The sequence below is a fragment of the Balaenoptera ricei genome, chromosome 16 (genome assembly GCF_028023285.1).
Source record: "Balaenoptera ricei isolate mBalRic1 chromosome 16, mBalRic1.hap2, whole genome shotgun sequence".
NCBI lineage: Eukaryota > Metazoa > Chordata > Mammalia > Artiodactyla > Balaenopteridae > Balaenoptera > Balaenoptera ricei.
Window position 1 is genome coordinate 16,938,593 of NC_082654.1, and position 18,609 is coordinate 16,957,201.

The window sequence follows — 18,609 nt, forward strand, 5'->3', positions numbered from 1 at the left end:
TCCGCACACCAACAATGGCCTGCCTTTTTTTTTTCTTTCCTTTCTCCTTTGTCAGAACCAATACAGGGCAGATGTGAAGTGGATGAAAGGCACGGGCTGGGTCGCCACCGGGTCATTAAATGTGGAGCAGGCGAAGAAGGCAGGAGAACTCATTAGCGAGGTGAGATTCCCTGACAGCGTGCAGCAGGCCTGGCTGCATTAGGCGTGCGGCATTTCTGTATAAAATTAAAATAATTTCCACTCAAAAGGCAAAGAAAAAGGCAAAGCTACATGAAAGGCCTCAAAACCCAGACTAAGGCTGGTAATTAGAGGGAAACCACATACCAAACACACCCCAGTAGGGGCCCAGAGAGCCCTGGCAAAAACAAAGTGGGTGACAAATGATATTATGAATAATAATGGCAATCAAACAGAGCTCAATTGCTACCCACCAACTTACCTTTTTAATGAAGCAACATGGGACAGATGATTAAAAGATACATTTATTGCACCTAGAAAGCCCTTTTGTGACTTAAGGCACATTTTCTCCCTCTTTCTTTCCGCAGCAGGCAGTGTATACACTTTTTGAATATTCATGTGGTGTCGAACATGTGACATGGTTCTGGTTCTTTTTTGTTGGAGGGTCTCACTTCTATTTGAATCTCACTCCTGTCTACTTGCAGCCACCCTCGCTGGACCCGAAGGCTTATGAAAGGAGCCCTTTCCTCGCATTTTAGGGCAGTATCCTTGAGCAGATCTTTTAAAGATTAGATCAGGGTTTCTCAACCTTGGCCCTGTGGACATTTTGATAATTCTGTGCTGTGGGGCTGTCCTGGGCCTTGTAGGATGTTGGGCAGCGTCCCTGGCCTCTACGCACTAGATGCTAATGGTACCGTTTCCCATTATACACATCACTTAGACTTCGAGATGATTCCTTCATGCATCGAAGTCTGGTATCCAAGGGATCTTTTTGGAACCATTTTTCCCACGGTGGTCTTAATCTTCTACCACATTTTGCAAACTTATTCAACAGATTTGCTTATCTTCCGTGCTTTATACTAGTCCTCAAACTTCAGGAAGGCAAGACATCTTTCAGCAGCTTTTCCCAACCATCTCATTCCAGTTTGGCACATTTCCAGTTTAGTGTCAAATTGGATTGGCCTCTAAATTTTCAGACAGAATGCCAGGCACCGTGAAAGAGCCACAAATGCACACACACCTGTCATTTAAAGCAGGAGTTAGCAAACCTTTTTTTGTAAAGGACCTGATGGTAAATATTTTTCGTTTTGTGGGCCACACTGCTTCTGTTGTAACTGCTCACCTCTACCATTGTAGCATGATGCAGCCATAGACGATACGTAAATGAGCGAGCACGACTGTGTTTTAATAAAACTTTATTTACAAAAACAACTGATGGGTCAAATTCAGCTGGATATTGAACTGTCTTCTTAAGACAACCCAGTATACAAATATCTAACCCAATAAATAAGGAAGTGTTTCTAAAATAATTGTTTGATTGGAGAAAAGATATACTTCATAATTCCATTAAGATAGCAACTGTTTTCAGTCTACTGGAACTGTAGTTTAATTAAAAAAAAAAAAACAACAGGAATGAATTGAAGCATAATTTTCAGAATACTTCAAAACTGGGTATCTAGGACTTTGTTAGCATTTGAATTTCTTGTAATTTTTTTTTTCTCAGTGTCTTTCAAACTGTATGATGACTCCTTTCAATAATAGCACCCTTTTTCTTATAACATTTATAGAATTATTGTGTATGTTAACTGAACCGGTTTCTAAAGTGATTAGATAATGTACAGTCACTGACTTAAATGCAAGGGTTTTGACTCTGGTAATCTCTGCCCAATTCTTTTGTGGAGGGAAAATAGAAAGCTTCAACTGATAAATGTAACTGTGAGTGTTCTTTCTTGCTTGGGAGACCCGAACTAAAATATGTAAACAACTGCAAAACAGTATTTGAAGGCTATATAAAAAAATCCTTTACTAAGTGTGTATCCTCTAGTATTTTACTGGTATGACCTAATTTTGAGATGTTTTCTTTGCACCGTAGAAATACTTTAATGTTAATTGACATGAGGTTATTCTTAAATTGAAACAAATATTAACCTGAAGGCACCTAGGATATAAAGATGGAGGAAGCCGAATAATAATTATGTTCACAAATTCACTCTAATCTCAAGCAACCTATGATTTTCTCTTTCAAATGGCATGAAAGAACAGCACAAAATTCACAGCTTTGATCTTTTTCTGCTCAACAGAAGAAGTACCGTCAGCATCCAGATGCTTTGAAGTTTACCAGTATTAAAGACACTCCGGAGATGGTCCAGGCCAGAATTAGTTACACCCAAGCAGTGGATGTAAGCGATAATGTATATACATTATGACTCTAAGAGTGGGCTCTTCTTTCAACCCTGCGATTGAAGCCGAGGGGTTCTTGGCTTGCTCCTTCTGTTGTTCTAAGGATGAAGGAGCTTCTTATCCTTTGCTGAGGCTCATCTTAGTGGCGGTGCTTCCTCATCAGGATGTAGGCGGGGTGTTACCACTGCTCTTAGGATGCCAAGGAAGGCTCCACCACCCCACAGCCCCATGCTTTCACTTCTTCCCATTTGCATGTCTCCAGGATTTTTCTGTGGTCGAGGTCTTTTCCCCTCTCCTTTTGTTTTGAAGCATTGTTTTCAGAAATGGGACTTTTGGGCGAAATTCTTGGTAATTATAACACCTAGGAATTAGAATGCTTAGGGCTTCTTGGGACACACGGCAGGAATTCTTGCTTTCCGAATTCTCCCAAAGACTTTGAAAAGGATTTGGGTCTGGTTTATGTACATTAGACTAACTTTCAAGCCATTTCCCATATTCCCTTTATAAAGTGAAGCCAAGATCTGGCCTTTTGTCCTCTCTCAGCGCAGGGTTCCTTGTAAACTAGACGGAATGATGAGGTCCTCTAAAAATTCATGTTAAGACATGGATTAGCCCTGGTCGGCTGATTCTACTGAGAGGGGCCCCCAGGTCATTGTGCAGGGTGGACATGCCTTTTAAATATCTTCAGACCATTTAAGTTGCCATGAGGGAAATTGACAAAACTTGGTGGGGAGGGGTTTCAAAATGTCTCCCTTGCTTCCCAGTTGAACAAATTATTCCTGTTGTGCCTTATTCGACAGGCATTCTGAGATGGCTTGAGTGCCTGTCAGAATATGTTATGGGATGATTTACAAACTTATGGGTTTAGAAATGTATAATTTCTTGACAATCACCCCTTCAGAAGCAAATTTAATTCTGAGAAACATAGATGGTCAAACAAGAACTTTTGTATGGAAAAAAAAAAAAAATAGCTGCTTTTTTCCTTATCCTAACCAACTCTAGGGGGCACTGCTGTGATACGTAGAAACTTGGACACATCTAATAAGATTTGGGATGGAAAAGCCCGGTTTAGAAACTTTCTCTGGTGGCAGATGCCAACTCCATGTGTCATTGCTAACTACTAGAATTATCATAAGCCCAGATAAGAGTTCTAGATGAATAGCGCCCCAGACCTACCCAGGAAACGTTTATTAGCACAAGACTCCTTGAGATGGCGGGAGGGGAGGAGGGTAGAAGTAGGTCCAGGGAAAATTTCGCCTGTGGAAGAGCCATTTTCTCTTGTGCCTGCTGAATTTTGATGTCCTCTCCTAGCTTATAGTTAATAACGAAATTACTAGATGTTAACCAGCCATCATTTTCTCATTTGACACCCATCTCAGCAGTATGCTACAAGTGGAGTATTAACTGAGAGGAAAGTTTCAGCCTGTCATGTTCTGGGCTGGGAACTAGAACTCCGGAGGGAATGAAGTACATGTCACCTCGCTTAGCCGTGCGAGCCAGGGAGAGGCAGGGCGCCCAAGATCTCGTCTCTATGGGGAGGTGGCAGCTGCAGTGCCCTTGTCCTCCTGGAGTGTAACTGGCTGATGGCTGTATGGGGGAGGCTTCTGGGTTTAATGCAAAACCTCTCTGCATCCACAGAGGTTATACAGGGAACAAGGAGAGAACATAAAGCATCATTACACACAGACAGCGGATCTCCCTGAAGTCCTGCTGGCCAAGCTGAATGCCATGAATATCAGCGAGGTGAGGCTGATGGAGGGGGGGGCTGGTTTTAATTACTGGAGGTCCAGAGACCTGCACAGTTGTACTGCATCGCATACTCAGAAGCGTCCTGTTCTTCCACACTTGGTTTAATGCTCTGCTGTCACCATGTTGAAATTTGTTAAGATTCCTGAACAAGGGGCCCTATGTTTTCCTTTGCATTGGGCCCTGCAAATTATGTAGCTGGTCCTGCAGAAGAGTCAAGCTCATTGATAAGGATGAGACTAGGAATACTTCCTTAGTGCAAAGGACATTTGTACTGAGGGGCTGGAATATGGGAGCATCAGAATATAGGTGAAGACATCCAGCCAAAGAGAGACTTGGGAGACTTAACTCTTCCCTTCCATCATCCCTATCAGCACCCGCTTTCCTCTTCTTCAGTAGAGACAGTCGTTCCTCTTTATTCTCCATCAAGAGCTGTGCACACGCAGCCTCATGCCTCCTTCTTCCCATCAACTGCTGCTCAGAGCGATCTGGTTCTGACTCCAAAGCTCTTGCTTTTTAAATCCCACTCCCCACCCCCGTGGCTCTCCCCTCCAAGGGTGGACATAAGGCAGGATCCAACTCTTTGTTGGTTTTTGCTAAGCCACAGTGATCTCTCACTGGGGGAAAAAACTCCACGAGAAACCAGATTCTCGTTTTGATAATGGGAGTTCAGGAAGCCACCAGGTCACAGGAGGGTCTTTATTGGTGCACATCTTCTCGACAGACACGCTACAAGGAATCCTGGAGCAAACTTCGAGACGGTGGCTATAAACTGAGATTGGATGCCATTCCGTTCCAGGCAGCAAAGGCTTCTGGTGAAATCATAAGTGATGTAAGCCTCCACCTCCATTCCTAGGACAATGTTTAATACTCACCAATTTTTATTCCCTTTGCCCCTAACCCCTGCCTTCTTTTGCCTGTGGATAATATCCTCTGCTCTCCCAACTGACTGTGAGAAAGAACATGCCTTACAACAACAGCAAAAATCCCCCAGCCAGGGTACAAAGCTGATGCTGGACTGTAAATATGGACCCCTGGCAGATGAAATGCACCCTCCACCAAGCGCTTGCCTAAAGCAAGTCCACGTGAAGAGACTGTTAACAATGTACCCACCTTCCTCCGGTGTGGGCGGCCCAAGCGCTCTCATGTCCTGCCATTTCATATCCCAGCCCTTTAGTCATTGGGAGGCTTGCATATGAAAGAATAGGCCTTTTGACGACTCCCGCGCCTTTTCTTTTAACTCACCCAGTTACTGTCAAAAGAACAAAACATTTTCACCCAATACCCACCTCTTCCATTCCGTGTCCCTTGTCCCTGAGCTGTTACTCTCTCCCGCTCTCTTTCCCTTTAGTACAAATACAAAGAGGCATTTGAGAAAATGAAAGGGCAGATGCTCGGCTCCCGGAGCTTGGAAGGTGATATCAGCCTCGCGCATTCAGTGTACGCGAGCTCTCTGCAGAGCCAAGTAAGTGGGAGAGAACGCAGTGGAGCTGGGGGCCCCCCACCTAATGACGCGCAGCCGACAGATGTCCTGTGTCCTTCCGGTTGAGGGTATTGGCTCTGTCCTAGCTAGCTAGGTGGCGTGGTCAGGTCCCTTGGCCCCTCTGGGCTTCAGGTTCTTCCTCAGTCAAGTGAGGGATAGGACTAGTTGACCCCTTAGCTCCCTTCCAGGGTGGACATTCTATGATTTTGACCAATGGCCACACATGGGGGCCTGTGGGCTGGATTTGCACTGCAGAGGCGTTCTGTTGGGTCTGCAGGGCGAATTAATTGCAAACCTTGCAAAACGGAAAACTTCACATAAAAGTTTTAGACTTCTGTGCAGAAGCCAGACCTGGATTCCTCAAGGCTCCTGTTGAAGTTGATTGCTGAGAGCCCCACTTCGAAGGGATCTGTACTCTCCTAGTCATGCAGACAGCCCCTCCTCCCCCCCTTCCTCCTTCACTCATTTATGCTACCTGTCTGGCCTCTGGTGGCATCTGAGTTTGTACCCCTTGATTTGATCCCCTGGATGCTGGCACATGTGTGTATACAGTATCTCCTTGCCCACATGTGAGTTGGCTAATGGCTGTGATGAAATCGAATATGTGTCCAACATGTAGCAGAGGACTAAACATTTTACATGCAGTGTCTCATTTAATCATCAACTTATTTCTAGGAGCGTCACTTGTTCATCCTGGTTACTGATAAGGAAACCTAGACTCTGAGGGTCTCAATCCCTCGCCCAAGGTCAGCTTGCAAGGGGCAGACTAGAACGTGCAGCCAGCTCTCCATCGCGTGCTCTTTCCACAGTTTCACACGTTCTCGTCTCTTTTGTTCTCTGCCTCAGTTTCCCTATTTCTAACACTTCTCTCTGCTTTCGGTACTGGGGTGGGATTGGACATGAATTGTCCTTGGCTGTATGCTAGGGGTGGGGAGGGTGCGTGGAGGTGGGGGTGGGAGGTTAGGGAGGAGCGGCTGGAGCTTGGAGGGCAACGGGAAGGGTGGAGGAAGAGGTGGCGATTCTGCACCTGACTCCCCAGAAGCCCAGAGTGAGCTTTGTGGACCTTCAAGCAGCTCCTCCGAGGACTGGGGCGGAGCTTGAGGTCTGGAAATGGGCCTCTCCCTTCCTCCCTCAGGATGCATGTTGGGCTCTTGGGAATACCCATCCCGCAGAACTGGCTTTTCAAGCATCTGCCCACTGCTCCTGGCTCCCAGATTTACTAGGATGTCCTCTGATGTTTGAAGAAGCTCTCTGTTACCTAGCGTGAGAGGAGAACCCCTGGTGTCTCAGTCTGAACTTGAGAGGGTGACGGGGAGAAACTGTGTGGTGCAGGAGGCGGCTTAGCCATGTGTCTTCTTGCCTCTGGAAAATGGGAAGGTCTAAAGACTTGAGCAAGGGAACCACTGCCATTATATCTGTCCCTCGAACTTCTGTATTTTCCCCAAGTAGGGGAACCATGGGCCTTGATCATCCAAGAGCTGGAGGTGGTGAGTGGCAGGACCTGGAGACGAGTCCTGCTTGTTAAGCCAGTTGCTGCAAGAAAGGAGCACTGGCCCTGCCAGGAAAGCCTCCTGGGCTCACCTGGGACAGTCACGTCGCATTGCTCTCCCTCATGGTCCTGATGCAAATGGCGGCTTTGAAATAGCTGCTATTGATCTGTCTGCCCATCTAGGTGAATTACAGGAAAGGCTTTGAGCACTCAAAGGCACAGTTCCATCTGCCATTGGACATGGTAACACTGGTGCATGCCAAGAAGGCTCAGACCCTGGCCAGCGACCAGGACTACAGACACCCACTCCCCCAGTATACTTCCTTGGCCGAGGACCTGAGGCTCAGCTGTGCCAAGAAAGCTCACAAGTTGCAGAGTGAGGTAAGGGGACCTGGCCTCTCTCTCCAGGCTCTTTTCCTCTTAAATGTGACTGTGAGGCAGTGACCCACAAACTCCTGGTGGCTCAGTGGGGCTTCCAGAGATGAGGAATCCCGTACCTGGGGTTTCTTTTAAAGCACTGCCCTGGTTGTCCCTGCCTTGCTCTTCATAAGCACAATTGCACAGATCTATTAACAACAACAACAGCAGTTTATTGAGTACTTCTGCTGAATTCCAAGCATTGTGTTTTCAGACATTATCTCATTTAATCCTCCAAATAACCCTATATCGATAGTCTTTATCCCCATTTTACGGAGGAACTATAGTGAGTCTCAAAGAAGTTAAATAGCTCGTGCAAGATCATAAAACTATAAATGAGAAAGTGGGTGCTGGGACTTGGATGGTGTCCAAGGAAGATGCTTTCAAGGCTCATGGTTTTGCATGTTCAAGACTCGCCAATGGTGTTGCCTCTGGCCCCAGCTTGAGCTGGGGGTTCTTCTTGGTGCATCATATGTTCCCGGGCCACCCAACTTCTGAAGAGGCCTGAGATCTGCTGAGAGAGTTGCTCAGAGCCCCTTTGGAACTGACCCACTTCAGGCAGAGGAGAGGGAAATAAGGGCCCAGAGACCCTTCCTGAGTCCTCCCAAGGAGTCTTGGAGGCCTTCACGCCCCCTTGCCCCCACTGAGGGCATTTCTAGCTCATGCCGCCTGTTTTCTGAAGCAGGCGGGCCCGGGAGCGGTGGGGAGCGGTGGGAAGCGTTGGGGAGCGGTGGGGAGCGGTGGGGAGCGGTGAGGAGCGTTGGAGGATTGCCTCACTCCCAAGGAGATCCAGAATGTGTCTTCCCAACAGGCAGCAGCATCCTTTTTGGTACTCACCTCATCTCCCAGCTCGCCACGTTTCCGTGCCGGGAGATTTGCAAGTAACGGGCCTCTGCTGGAAAATAAAACAACCCTCCCAAAACCTGCTTTCTGGTTTGGCAGAGCCTGAGAGCTGAGCAGTGCTCGCATCCGGGTTTCTGTTGTCCACTGGAACTTTCCGCCTGTACAGCGTTTACTAAGTGACATAATTGTCAGGAACCCAACAGCAGGTGGAGGAACGAGGGAGCCGCCACGCTCAGCTCAGGGGCCCGTTTGTCACTTGAGCAGAGCCCTGGCTTCCCCTGCCTCTCGTTGCCATGGCAATTGGAAGGTGGCACGCACGGGGGCGCCTCGGTGGCCGGAGGGGAGTGAACTTGGGGCCCCCTTTAAACTGTCAGCCCAGACCCCTCAGGTACACACACCGCCTCCACCCACACAGACTCAGGCCTTTGCCAGATTATTCTGGATTCATTTATTAGTTCTTTCTTAACCCATGATTAATTAATGCCGCCTTCTGCTGCTGGGTTTTGTTTTGAAGACCCATTAAACCATTTCCACATTTGCCCCAAGACAGCTGACTTTCTAACCACAATCCGCTCCAGCGTTTATTTTTGATAGCCCACATTAAAATAAAAATCCGCCAGGCATCCCTCTGACAGCTACGGAGACAAGTGACAGCAGAATTATTTCCTTCTGACCTACATTTTTGTTTCCCTAATGAGCATTTAAGTAAGAAGCGTGTTTGTGTTTGCTGAGTGTGATGTATCTGGAGAGACTGCCTTGGCCTTGAGTTCTAATTATGATGCTGTCTGTCGTGGGTCCTTCCTCATTCTGCGAGCTTGGCTTTTCTGATTCCTCGTGTCGTTCCTTGTAGAATTTGTACCGGTCGGACCTGAACTTCATGCGAGGCGTTGCCTGTGTCATTCCAGGCACGTTAGACATTGAAGAGAGAAAGAGAGCATCTGAACTCATCAGTGAGGTAACCAGGGACCCAGGACGGGTTGGGGGTGTCAAGTATATTCCACGGTAGAGGTTACACAACCATCTGTTTGTTTCTTACTAAAGCCAGTTAGATGCTACACTGTTAGCAGTGGCAACTCACCCAGCCTCTCTCCTTACTCCCTTCTCCATTCAGACTGGATGCCGTTTAAGACAGCTTTGCAGATCTCGAGCCAGTTCCTATATTAACATATAAGAATTATTTGCTGGATCCTAAGATGTACTTTCCTAGGGTCCCTTTGAAGAGTGGCTTGTGGTACAATGAAAAGAGGGCGGGCTTTGGAGACACATGTGGTGACTGAAATTCCAGGCCAGTACTCATTTGCTGTGTGACCTCAAGCCAGTCACCTGCCCTCTCTGAGATTCAACCTCTTAATCAGTCAAATGGGAATCCTCAGACCTCTCTCATTTAGTTTTTGTGAGGATCAGCGCTAATGTAAGCACTGTGCTTCTCTGGGGGCTGTATATGAAATGGTTGCTATAAGCTTGGTGATAACTTCTTGGTAAATTACAGAAGTCTGGAATTCTAAGCTCTTTGAACTCCTGAGGAATCTTGCCCACCCCTGGGAGGGCTCTGGGATTTCCATTCACGGTAGATGGGCATAATGGAAGGCACTGCAAGCAAAAGGCGGTCAGCATCCAGCCTGGGTGCCTCAGAATGGCTTACGCATTGATTAGAAGCTCTGAGCAAGCGGAATTGGCTGCACTGTGGGAGTTGAGATTTAATTTTGTGCTTTGCTTTTCCAGTGAAATCTCTAAAGCGAGTGGTTTCTAAACCTCATGGTGCATCAGAATCCCCTTTGGAACTTAAAAAAAGTACAGAGCCCACTGACGATTTACTGAATCCCATCCCCTGGGGTGGTGTGCAGGCATGTGGATTATTTTAAGCTGCACGGTTGTTTCTGGTACACCCCCAAAGCTGAGGAGCCTAGGGTTTCCAGCGAGCAAAGGAAATTTGGGAGCAAAACGTGAATTTCTATAGTCGCGTTCACATTCGTAGCAAAGGACTAGATCTCCCTTTCCCATTGATAAGTATCTGATTCCATCCGTCCTCTCCTCCTCTCTGCTTCTTCATCCCACTGGGTTCTGAGGTCACAAGAGCAGGGGACGGACTGGATTCTGGGCCACAGACTAGCAGCCTTTGCAAAACGAGGGTTTATAGCTAGTGCTTAATGAGCTGGTTCTTCTGCTGGTTTTGCATCTTACCTTGTCTTCTTATCGCCTCTTGTGTGTGAGCTCAGAGTAAATATCGTCAGCATCCCCAGTCATTCAAGTACACGGCCGTGACAGACACTCCCAGCCTCACTCATGCAAAGCTCAGCAACCAGATTACAAACGAGGTAAAATCTTCGGATGGCTTTGGGATGGGCTTTTTAAAAACTGCTAGATTGTTAAAAAATATGTGTGAATATTTGTGGGATTGGCGGGGGTGGGGGGAAGGATGGGTGTTTGCATGGAAAGAAGAGAATGTCGTTAGACAGAGCCTCAACAGTTTCCAGAAGGAAAAAGGGCCCAGGAGGAAATTCGGTTTAGTCTGTCGTCTCCCTCCCCAGATGTGGTCACAGACCGACAGCATCAGCATCCCCTGGGAGCTTGTTAGAAATACCAGACCTCAGGCCCCACCCCAGACCCACCGAATCCACACGGTCATTTAACAAGATCCTCACGGGTTTCCTTTGCACGTTAAAGTTGGAGACGTGCTGGTCTGTCGTTCGTCTGTTCTAGCTGGGCAGATATTGCCTAATCATTTCTCCACTGTCATTCTGATGATGACGTTGGGAAGGATTTGTGGTTGTCCGGGGAACAGTGACACAGTGTGATGTTTGCCAAGCTTCTTGGTTCTCTGCCTCCTCATCTTCTCACTCACACCACTTACCCAATTATCACTTTAATATTCTAGCAGAGGGGGCCCAGGGGAAAGAATCTCACTCCATAAAATCATCATTCCAGCTCTACTTCTTCTTAATGGCCCTCTGACAAGTTTGAAATATCGAGTGAGCTTGGCAGAGAATGAAACTTCGTTTTTAAAATTCTCCTTCTGACTCTAACTTTTCGAAGTCAGTTGAGATTTGGGTATTTATAGATTAGTTCCATCCAAGCTTGGGATAAGAAAATCCAAAGGGCTGTGTAGCGTGACATGATCCAGTTAAAATTCCCACTGAACCCTTCTTGCCTGCTTTGTGATCGGGGTGCTGAGGGGTAACAATGCCTCCTGCAGTGGCCTCTGGCCCTGGAGAACTCAGCAACCACAGACCCAGTTCTAATCACGAGAGCAGATGTTTTCACGACGGCCGAGTGCTCCCATGCAACGCAGCTCTGGTGTGAGTCTGCCCACGGGAGGGTCCCGGGATTTTAGTAAAGGATGCAGACTGGGGTTTGGGAACCTCCCTTCCAACCAGTAGAGCTTCTCCTAAATGTCCCAGATCTTAATATTGTCTTTACACTGTGTCCTCAGCAAAAAAAAGTCTGCAATGGGAAGAACCACGATAGTCTTCTTAAAGGTGTTTTTCTTCCCTCGGCCTATTATTGAGCAAAGTATAGGGAAGGGAAAAAATATCTTTTCTTTTACCCATCTGAGGCTCTCGGCTGGGGCTCTGTAACAAAAGATAGATTAACAAGAGAAAAGCATACAAATTTATGTAATGTAAGCTTTAGGTGGTGCAGGAGTCTTCATAAGGAAACGGAGACCAGGAGGGAGGGACGGTTAAACCTGAGCGTTTTTATTCTAGGTTTGATGAAGAGTGGACAGTCGTGGGAAAATGTGTAGGACAAAAGGGGGTGAGCGAAGGGCAGGAAACTGGGGGACACTTAGCGAGGTCTGTTTGTTCAACTGCCTCTCGGTCCTGCCGAAGTCAGAGATGAGCTTGAACCTTCCCTGTGTCAGAGGGAGGGCAGCTCCCACAGGAGGGGAGAAGGTCAGAGAGAGGTCTTCCACCTCCTGCTGCTTCCAAATTCCTTCAGCTGAAAATATGCACGATGCCAAGGTACCATATTTTGGGGTAACATGTCCTGAACCCCATCACAAGCAACTTGCAGTTTCTTCCACATTCCTTTCACAGCACTCAATTTGACTCATGAAGGACTATCTCTATTGAAAAAAAAAAAACATCTTCTCCAGGCTGAAGGTGTACCCATGACACAGCGAATGGCCTTTTACAAACGTATTTCCCAATTGCAAAGGAGGGAACTCCAGCCCTGCAGAAGTGCACAGCACTTACCTTCTTGCCTTTTCTTTTTTTTTTCCTGCCCAGCGCCTCTATAAAGCAGCAGGCGAGGACGCGAGACACCACTACACAATGACCCTGGGCCTGCCCGAGTTTGTCCGAGCGAAAACAAATGCAGCCAACCTGAGTGATGTAAGCCTTTCCCGTTGCTGAGGTTGAGATGTGCTCCAAGGCCACATATGTCTGTGTCTGTGATGGGAGCTAACAGTGACCCTGGTGACTTTCACAGAAACGTTAAACAATGTATCTTGTAGACACTCATGTTAAATATACCTTACACAGATGTGTTGATACCTACGTGTCAGAGCCCACTTCCGAGAGGGTGCTAATGAGATTTTCTTTGCAAAATCGAAAGCTTTTGCTTGTCAGGAATTGATTCTGGAACACCACACTACAAATAAAAGGGAGTAGCATTTGTTCTTTGAGTCATGTAATTTTTTTTTTAAAGAAGATCTACATGTGTTCCTACCGTAGGCAAAATACAAGGAGTCTTGGCGGAATCTCCGTGTTCAAGGCTACAAGCTGACAATAGATGCGCTCCCCTTCCAGGCGGCTCGGGTCTCTGGAGATATAGCCAGTGATGTGAGTTGAATGATATGACCTTCCATCAGGCCTAATTTCTGTTAACTTCATGTAAAACAATGTCTACGGCTGATTTTCCTGAATTAAAGCAAATCTATCACCATGTGAGACAGGATGTCACCTGCAGAATATATTAGTTATGAATGAGATTCTTTGACGGAGAGAGGGAAAGAAAGGCCCTGTTAATCAGAAGCTAAATGCAGGCAAAAGTCTCTAGCAGGAAGAAGATTACGATTTATTTCTAATTGCGGTGTCTAGGCAATGATCTCCCCGTAATGTGTGAACTGTCTGTTTTCTAACTCCACCCAGAATTAGAAAGAACTCGCAGTAGAAATTGTAACTCGGCTCTCTGTAGTTTCCCGTGTCGGCGGTAGGATTTTCAGCTGTGTTTCAGGCACTCTGTTGATAACATCCATAGCTTTGGGACATGAAGGTGACTTTCTGTTTCCCACAAACAAATCGCAGAAAATGTAGACTTCAAATAAATGGATCCTGTCTTTTGGGTTTGATGTTTTGCCAAGTGCAAGGGGATAAAGCACAAGTTTCTCTTTTACCCTTTTTGATAAATTCCTTTCGGGCACAGGACAAGTAAGGGGAGTGGGCCCCTCACTTTGGTTCTAAGGATCTGGTTTTAATTAGATGGGAGGAAGGGAGCAGTGTTTCCACTGTTCCTCCCCCAGGGAGGAAGCATGCTCTCAGGCCAACCTCACTGTGGTTTTTCTTATAATCATCTCCTCCTAGTGTACGAACAGGTGATTTTCTTAGAGTCTGCAAGGAAAACGCATAGATGGAATGTAAGCGTCCCAAATGCCAGCCCCTGACCGCCTGGTCCCCCCCCCCCCCTTCCAGTTTCTCTACAGGAACGACTTTGTGAAGGAGCGAGGGAGGCTGATCGGGGCCCAGAGTGTGAGAGACGACCCCCGGCTCCAGCACTGCCAGCGGATGGGCCGGCTGCAGAGTGAGCTTCAGTACAGGAGGGAGGCGGCGGGCAACAGAGCCCAGTGCCACCTGCCCATGGACATGGTGCCCCTGGTCCACGCCCGGAAGGCCCAGGCCCTGGCCAGCGACCGCGACTACAGGACACGGTGCCACGAGTTCACGGCACTGCCCGAGGACCTGAAGATGGCCTGGGCCAAGAAGGCTCACGCCCTGCAGAGTGAGGTAGGGGGGGTCCGTAGATCACACATCAGTCCCCGACCTTCCTCCTCCCGCCAGGCCTGCGTGTAAATCTCTGCTTCTTCCTTAGCCTTTCGGATCCCCCAAACGATTTGCTTGGTCTGTGCCATCTAGGTTGGAATTATTCAATCCATCAACAAATATTTGTTGAGCACCTACTATGTAGCAGGCATCCCTCAAGGCCCTGGGGATACAGCAGTCAACAAAAGAGTCTAAAAATACAGCAGTCAACAAAAGAGTCTAAAAACTCCCGGGGTTGTGGAGCTTCTGTTCTGTGGGAGGGAGAGAAAGTATAAGTGAGACGTGTAGTATGCCAGATGGAGACAAACAGAGCAGGGAAGTTGGGTAGGGGGGTGAGAGTGTGTGTGTGCAACTTAAAATGGGGGTCAGGGTAGTTCTCAAAAGTGCAAAAGTGACATTTGAACAAAGCCCCTGAGTGGCAGCAGCCTCAGCATATTTGAGGCTGGAGTGAAGCAAGTGTGTGGGTGGGTGAAGAGGATGTCGCAGGGGATGGGGATGGGGATGGGGTCCGAGACAGAGGCTCAGGGCTGGACTGTGTGTGGTGAGGCGAGGAGAAGAATTGCCCCCAGAGCTGACGCTCACTGACTGCTTTGCCAGTACCGGCACCCTCGCTACCGCACTTCGGGGTGGGGGCCATTGCTGCTCCTGTTTCACAGACGAGGTCACGTGGGGGGGCCGAGGCAGGACTGGCTCCGGAGCCCATCCTCCCAACCCTCCCGCCATCCGGGACAAGGGGAGTCACGCTTCCTAGGATGCAGGTGTGGACGCTGAGGCCCAGAGAGAGGCCCACGCAAGATCATCAAGCCTGTAGGTGGGTAGCGCCAGCCACTGCCCCCGTAGTGGAAGGCTCTGGAGTCAGTCCCAGGCCCCTCCAAGCCTCGGCTCCCTCAGCCGGGCCGGGGCCGCGATGAAAATGTGGTCACGGTCGGCACTTACAGGGCGCATGCACGTGGCATGCTCTGCACCACGCGGGCGCCCGTGCGTCGTCTCCCCAGCCCCGCGGCTCCCCTAGGAGGAAGGCGCTCTCATGTTAGAGCAGAGCTCATGGCACTGTTGTCACCTCAGTCCTTATCACCCACATCAGGGTTTCCCAGCTCAGGCGCGTTTGACATTTTGGGCTGGATGCTTGGTCGTGGGGGCCTGTCCTGTGCACTGCAGTGTCCCTGGCCTCTACCCTCTACATCCCACAGCACCCGCTTAGCGTGGCAATCAAAATGTCTCCAAATATTGCCAGATGCACCGGGGGACAAATCTGCACCCGACTGAGAACCCATTTCTCAGTTGAGGGCTGGTCTGTATGATGCACTGAGCATGGTGCCTTCTCTGTAGGAGCACGCCAGTGGGTGTGAGCAGTTCGGACTATGTTCTCCACCAAGCCTTCCGATTCTGGTGGCCTTCAGGGCAGTGGCTGCTTCTAGTTTAGTTATCTTGCCCAGGCAGAGTGTTGTAAACACCTAATGGATGATTAATTGTGACAACGATGATGTGATTTAATGAACGTCAGGATCATCTAATTATGCATCGAGATTTGCTGGAACTGCAGTATCGTGTTGGGCACCAGCCAGCAGAGCGTAGAGCAGGATGAGTTTATCGGGCCCCACTCAGGGCACGTGGTCACTGAAGCACAGCCCAGGACCCACTCAGAAAGCCTTCCACTTGCTAGAAGGCCACCCTGAGGTCCAAGAAGAACTCATAGCATGACTTGGTGCCCAGCCCGGGACCCTCTTGTCGGTGGCCTGTTCCTGGGGAGAAGAGAAACCTCCTGGGACAGGACAGGTGCTGAGGAAGTTACAGAGGCCACCGGGGAGAGGGGGGGGGCCAAGCTGGAAGCCCAGCTTCGTCACTCACTGGCAGTCCTCCTGCGGCCCCTTGGCTTTCTAGGACTCCGTGTCTCCACTGGAAAAGCAAAGAGGTTTGATTTAATTGGTGATCTCAGATTTCAGGATTCATAGATTAATGTTTTTTAAAATGCCGGCATCAACATAATGTCAGACTATTTAACTAAGTGAGGAACGATACCAAAAACCAAATCCTACCTCAGACTACCATTTATATCACTGTTACTTCTGAAAAGAAAGGATATTTTAACACTAAAAAAAAAAAAAAAAAAAAGCCGAAGAGGAAGAACAAACTAAGACAGAGGGTCCTTCCCAAGAAACGCTAGTTGGCAATCTTAGACTGACATTTTACCAAATGGGATATGTATTAGAATGTTGTGTGCTGAGAAATTATTGCCTAATTGAAAAATGACCGTGTTGTGCTTCATGCATTGTTTTGAAACTTCAGGTTTGTTAAACTGGGGGGTCTTGGACTCTAAGTTGCTGTGAACGGTAGACCCGCACAGTGTCCACAGATGGTTCTGAGGCTTTAGTCTTCTCAGAGTCATCCCTGAAAATCCAATTCCACGTGGTTACGTTACAGCGAAAAGGAGACAAAGGCTCAATATGAGCTCACTCAGTTCAGCAGAATCTAGGGTAGGAACAGTAGCCCTCAGTAGCCTTCAGCCATTTCTCCTGTCCTCTTCCACCCAGGCCAGAAAGAATGCTGTGGGACTAGGTGCCCGCCCCTGGGGAGAAGGTCCTCAAGGCCGTGATTGCTCAAGTCGTGCTAACCTCAGGGAGGTACCTGAGACATGTGCTCCGCCCAGGCCACGCTCCACCACGAATCGGTGCTGGTTCGGTCACCTCTCAGTCTTTCCCAGTGTGCCAGTCCGCACTCCCCTCCGTGATGTCACGCGGGAGCTGCAGGACATCCTGCAAAGCACGTGCAGGGACAGTCAAGGAGACAGTCCTGGCCCCGCCCTTTATGGCTACCCGGCCTCAGGAGACTCCTTAAGCTCTCCTAGCTTCAGTTTCCCCACCATCACAAATAACAACAACAATAACAATACCTGAAAAGTATGGAATGCTTATCCTGGGTCAGGCATTTGTTTAAATATCTTGCGTGAACCATGTCACGTAGTATCTAGGTAAGTACTGGCATTACTCCCGTTTTTACAGTTGCGGTAACTCAGGCACCTGTAACCTTCAGTAACTTGCTTAGGGTCATAAGCTGGCAGGGAAATGACTTGCTCAAGACCATACGGCTAGTAAGAGGCAAAGTGGGGCTCTGGGCTCCCGACTCTGGGTTCAGTGCTCTCTGGCTCCCCCTGGTGGCTAGATTAGGAACCCAGGTGCCCTGGCTCCTGAGTGTTCTCTTAAAGACCACCCACGCAGCATCCCCACAGGACCGCAGCTGGTGACTCTTCTGGGAATCCGAACAAACATTTAAACCCCGACATCGTTCTGTAGATGGGAATAAGAGCTCGTGCTTTGAGAATGGCGCAAGGACTGAATGAGATAACGAGTCTAAAGCAAACCACACCCTATGCAAGGTAGCAAGGTAGTGGTTATGGTGATTCTTATTAATATGACAAATATACCCCTTCCCCTGGCCACCTCCTGGGTGCATCTGCTTATGTCATTCCTGTTAGAACTCAGGGGCTGAAAGCTGCAGCTCGTGCGTCTGCCACACTGTGCTCCAGGATAGGGGTACCAGGAAACCCCACGTGTGACTCTGAAGGTGACTTCTAGGCCTTCGTATATACAAGGGCAAATAGCGAGGCTGCCATGTGGGGAAGCCAAATTCAGCTGGGCATCCTGAGAAGGTCTCTTATTATCTTAGAATCCTTCTTTGAAACCATCTTTGGGCCGATTCTCCTCGACTCCCCTCCTCTCTCTCCCTGTTTTATCGTGAAGTCTGGGGCAGGCGTGTTGTTTTTAGGGTCTGCGTGAATAGTCAAAGCTGGGCTGGGAGCAGAAATATCAATAGACAATTCATTTATAAGAGAGTCTAAGGCGCAGTCAGATCTTTGGGGAACCTGCATCTTGCCTTCTGACTCACCTGCGCTCGCACTGTTCAGCTCCACAAAAGGCAAGTTGAAAGCGTGCTCCCCCGCTTCATCTCACTTATGAAAGGAGCAAGGCCTGGCTGTGAAGAGGCCCTGTAGGATGATTCTCTCTAACTTAGAAATTTATCCAATTTTCTCTGTTCTTTATCAGAGTGGAAGGCAAAAGCTTTGCCGGTGTATACTGAAAGATCGCGGTATAAAAAGCAATCTCACTGACATGGGGTTTTGAAACGTGCTCTGGGACCTGAGTGATGTCTCCTTGCACCAGTTGGAAGGCAGAGTGGAATTTGCACAGGGGCCTTAACCAGCAGACAGTAGATCAGAAACGGACCCTCTTTGAGGCCAGCTGTGAGGAGCGCTGTGATTCCTGAAATGAAAGAAAACTAAAAAGGCCGAAAAGGCTGAT

At 48.3% G+C, this 18,609-nt stretch overlaps 1 protein-coding gene across 8 annotated transcripts in view; it reads left to right on the plus strand.

Annotated features, from left to right (window-relative positions):
• Window positions 1-18,609, plus strand: part of NRAP (nebulin related anchoring protein) — a 69,735-nt gene that overhangs the window by 40,771 nt on the left and 10,355 nt on the right. For all 8 annotated transcript variants that reach the window (XM_059901121.1, XM_059901123.1, XM_059901115.1 and 5 more), the window contains 11 exons: window positions 56-160; window positions 2,259-2,357; window positions 3,997-4,101; window positions 4,829-4,936; window positions 5,456-5,569; window positions 7,260-7,457; window positions 9,187-9,291; window positions 10,553-10,651; window positions 12,563-12,667; window positions 13,010-13,117; window positions 13,967-14,278. In XM_059901121.1, the coding sequence (XP_059757104.1) occupies window positions 56-160; window positions 2,259-2,357; window positions 3,997-4,101; window positions 4,829-4,936; window positions 5,456-5,569; window positions 7,260-7,457; window positions 9,187-9,291; window positions 10,553-10,651; window positions 12,563-12,667; window positions 13,010-13,117; window positions 13,967-14,278 (1,458 nt within the window). The remainder of the gene's footprint in view (window positions 1-55; window positions 161-2,258; window positions 2,358-3,996; window positions 4,102-4,828; window positions 4,937-5,455; window positions 5,570-7,259; window positions 7,458-9,186; window positions 9,292-10,552; window positions 10,652-12,562; window positions 12,668-13,009; window positions 13,118-13,966; window positions 14,279-18,609) is intronic.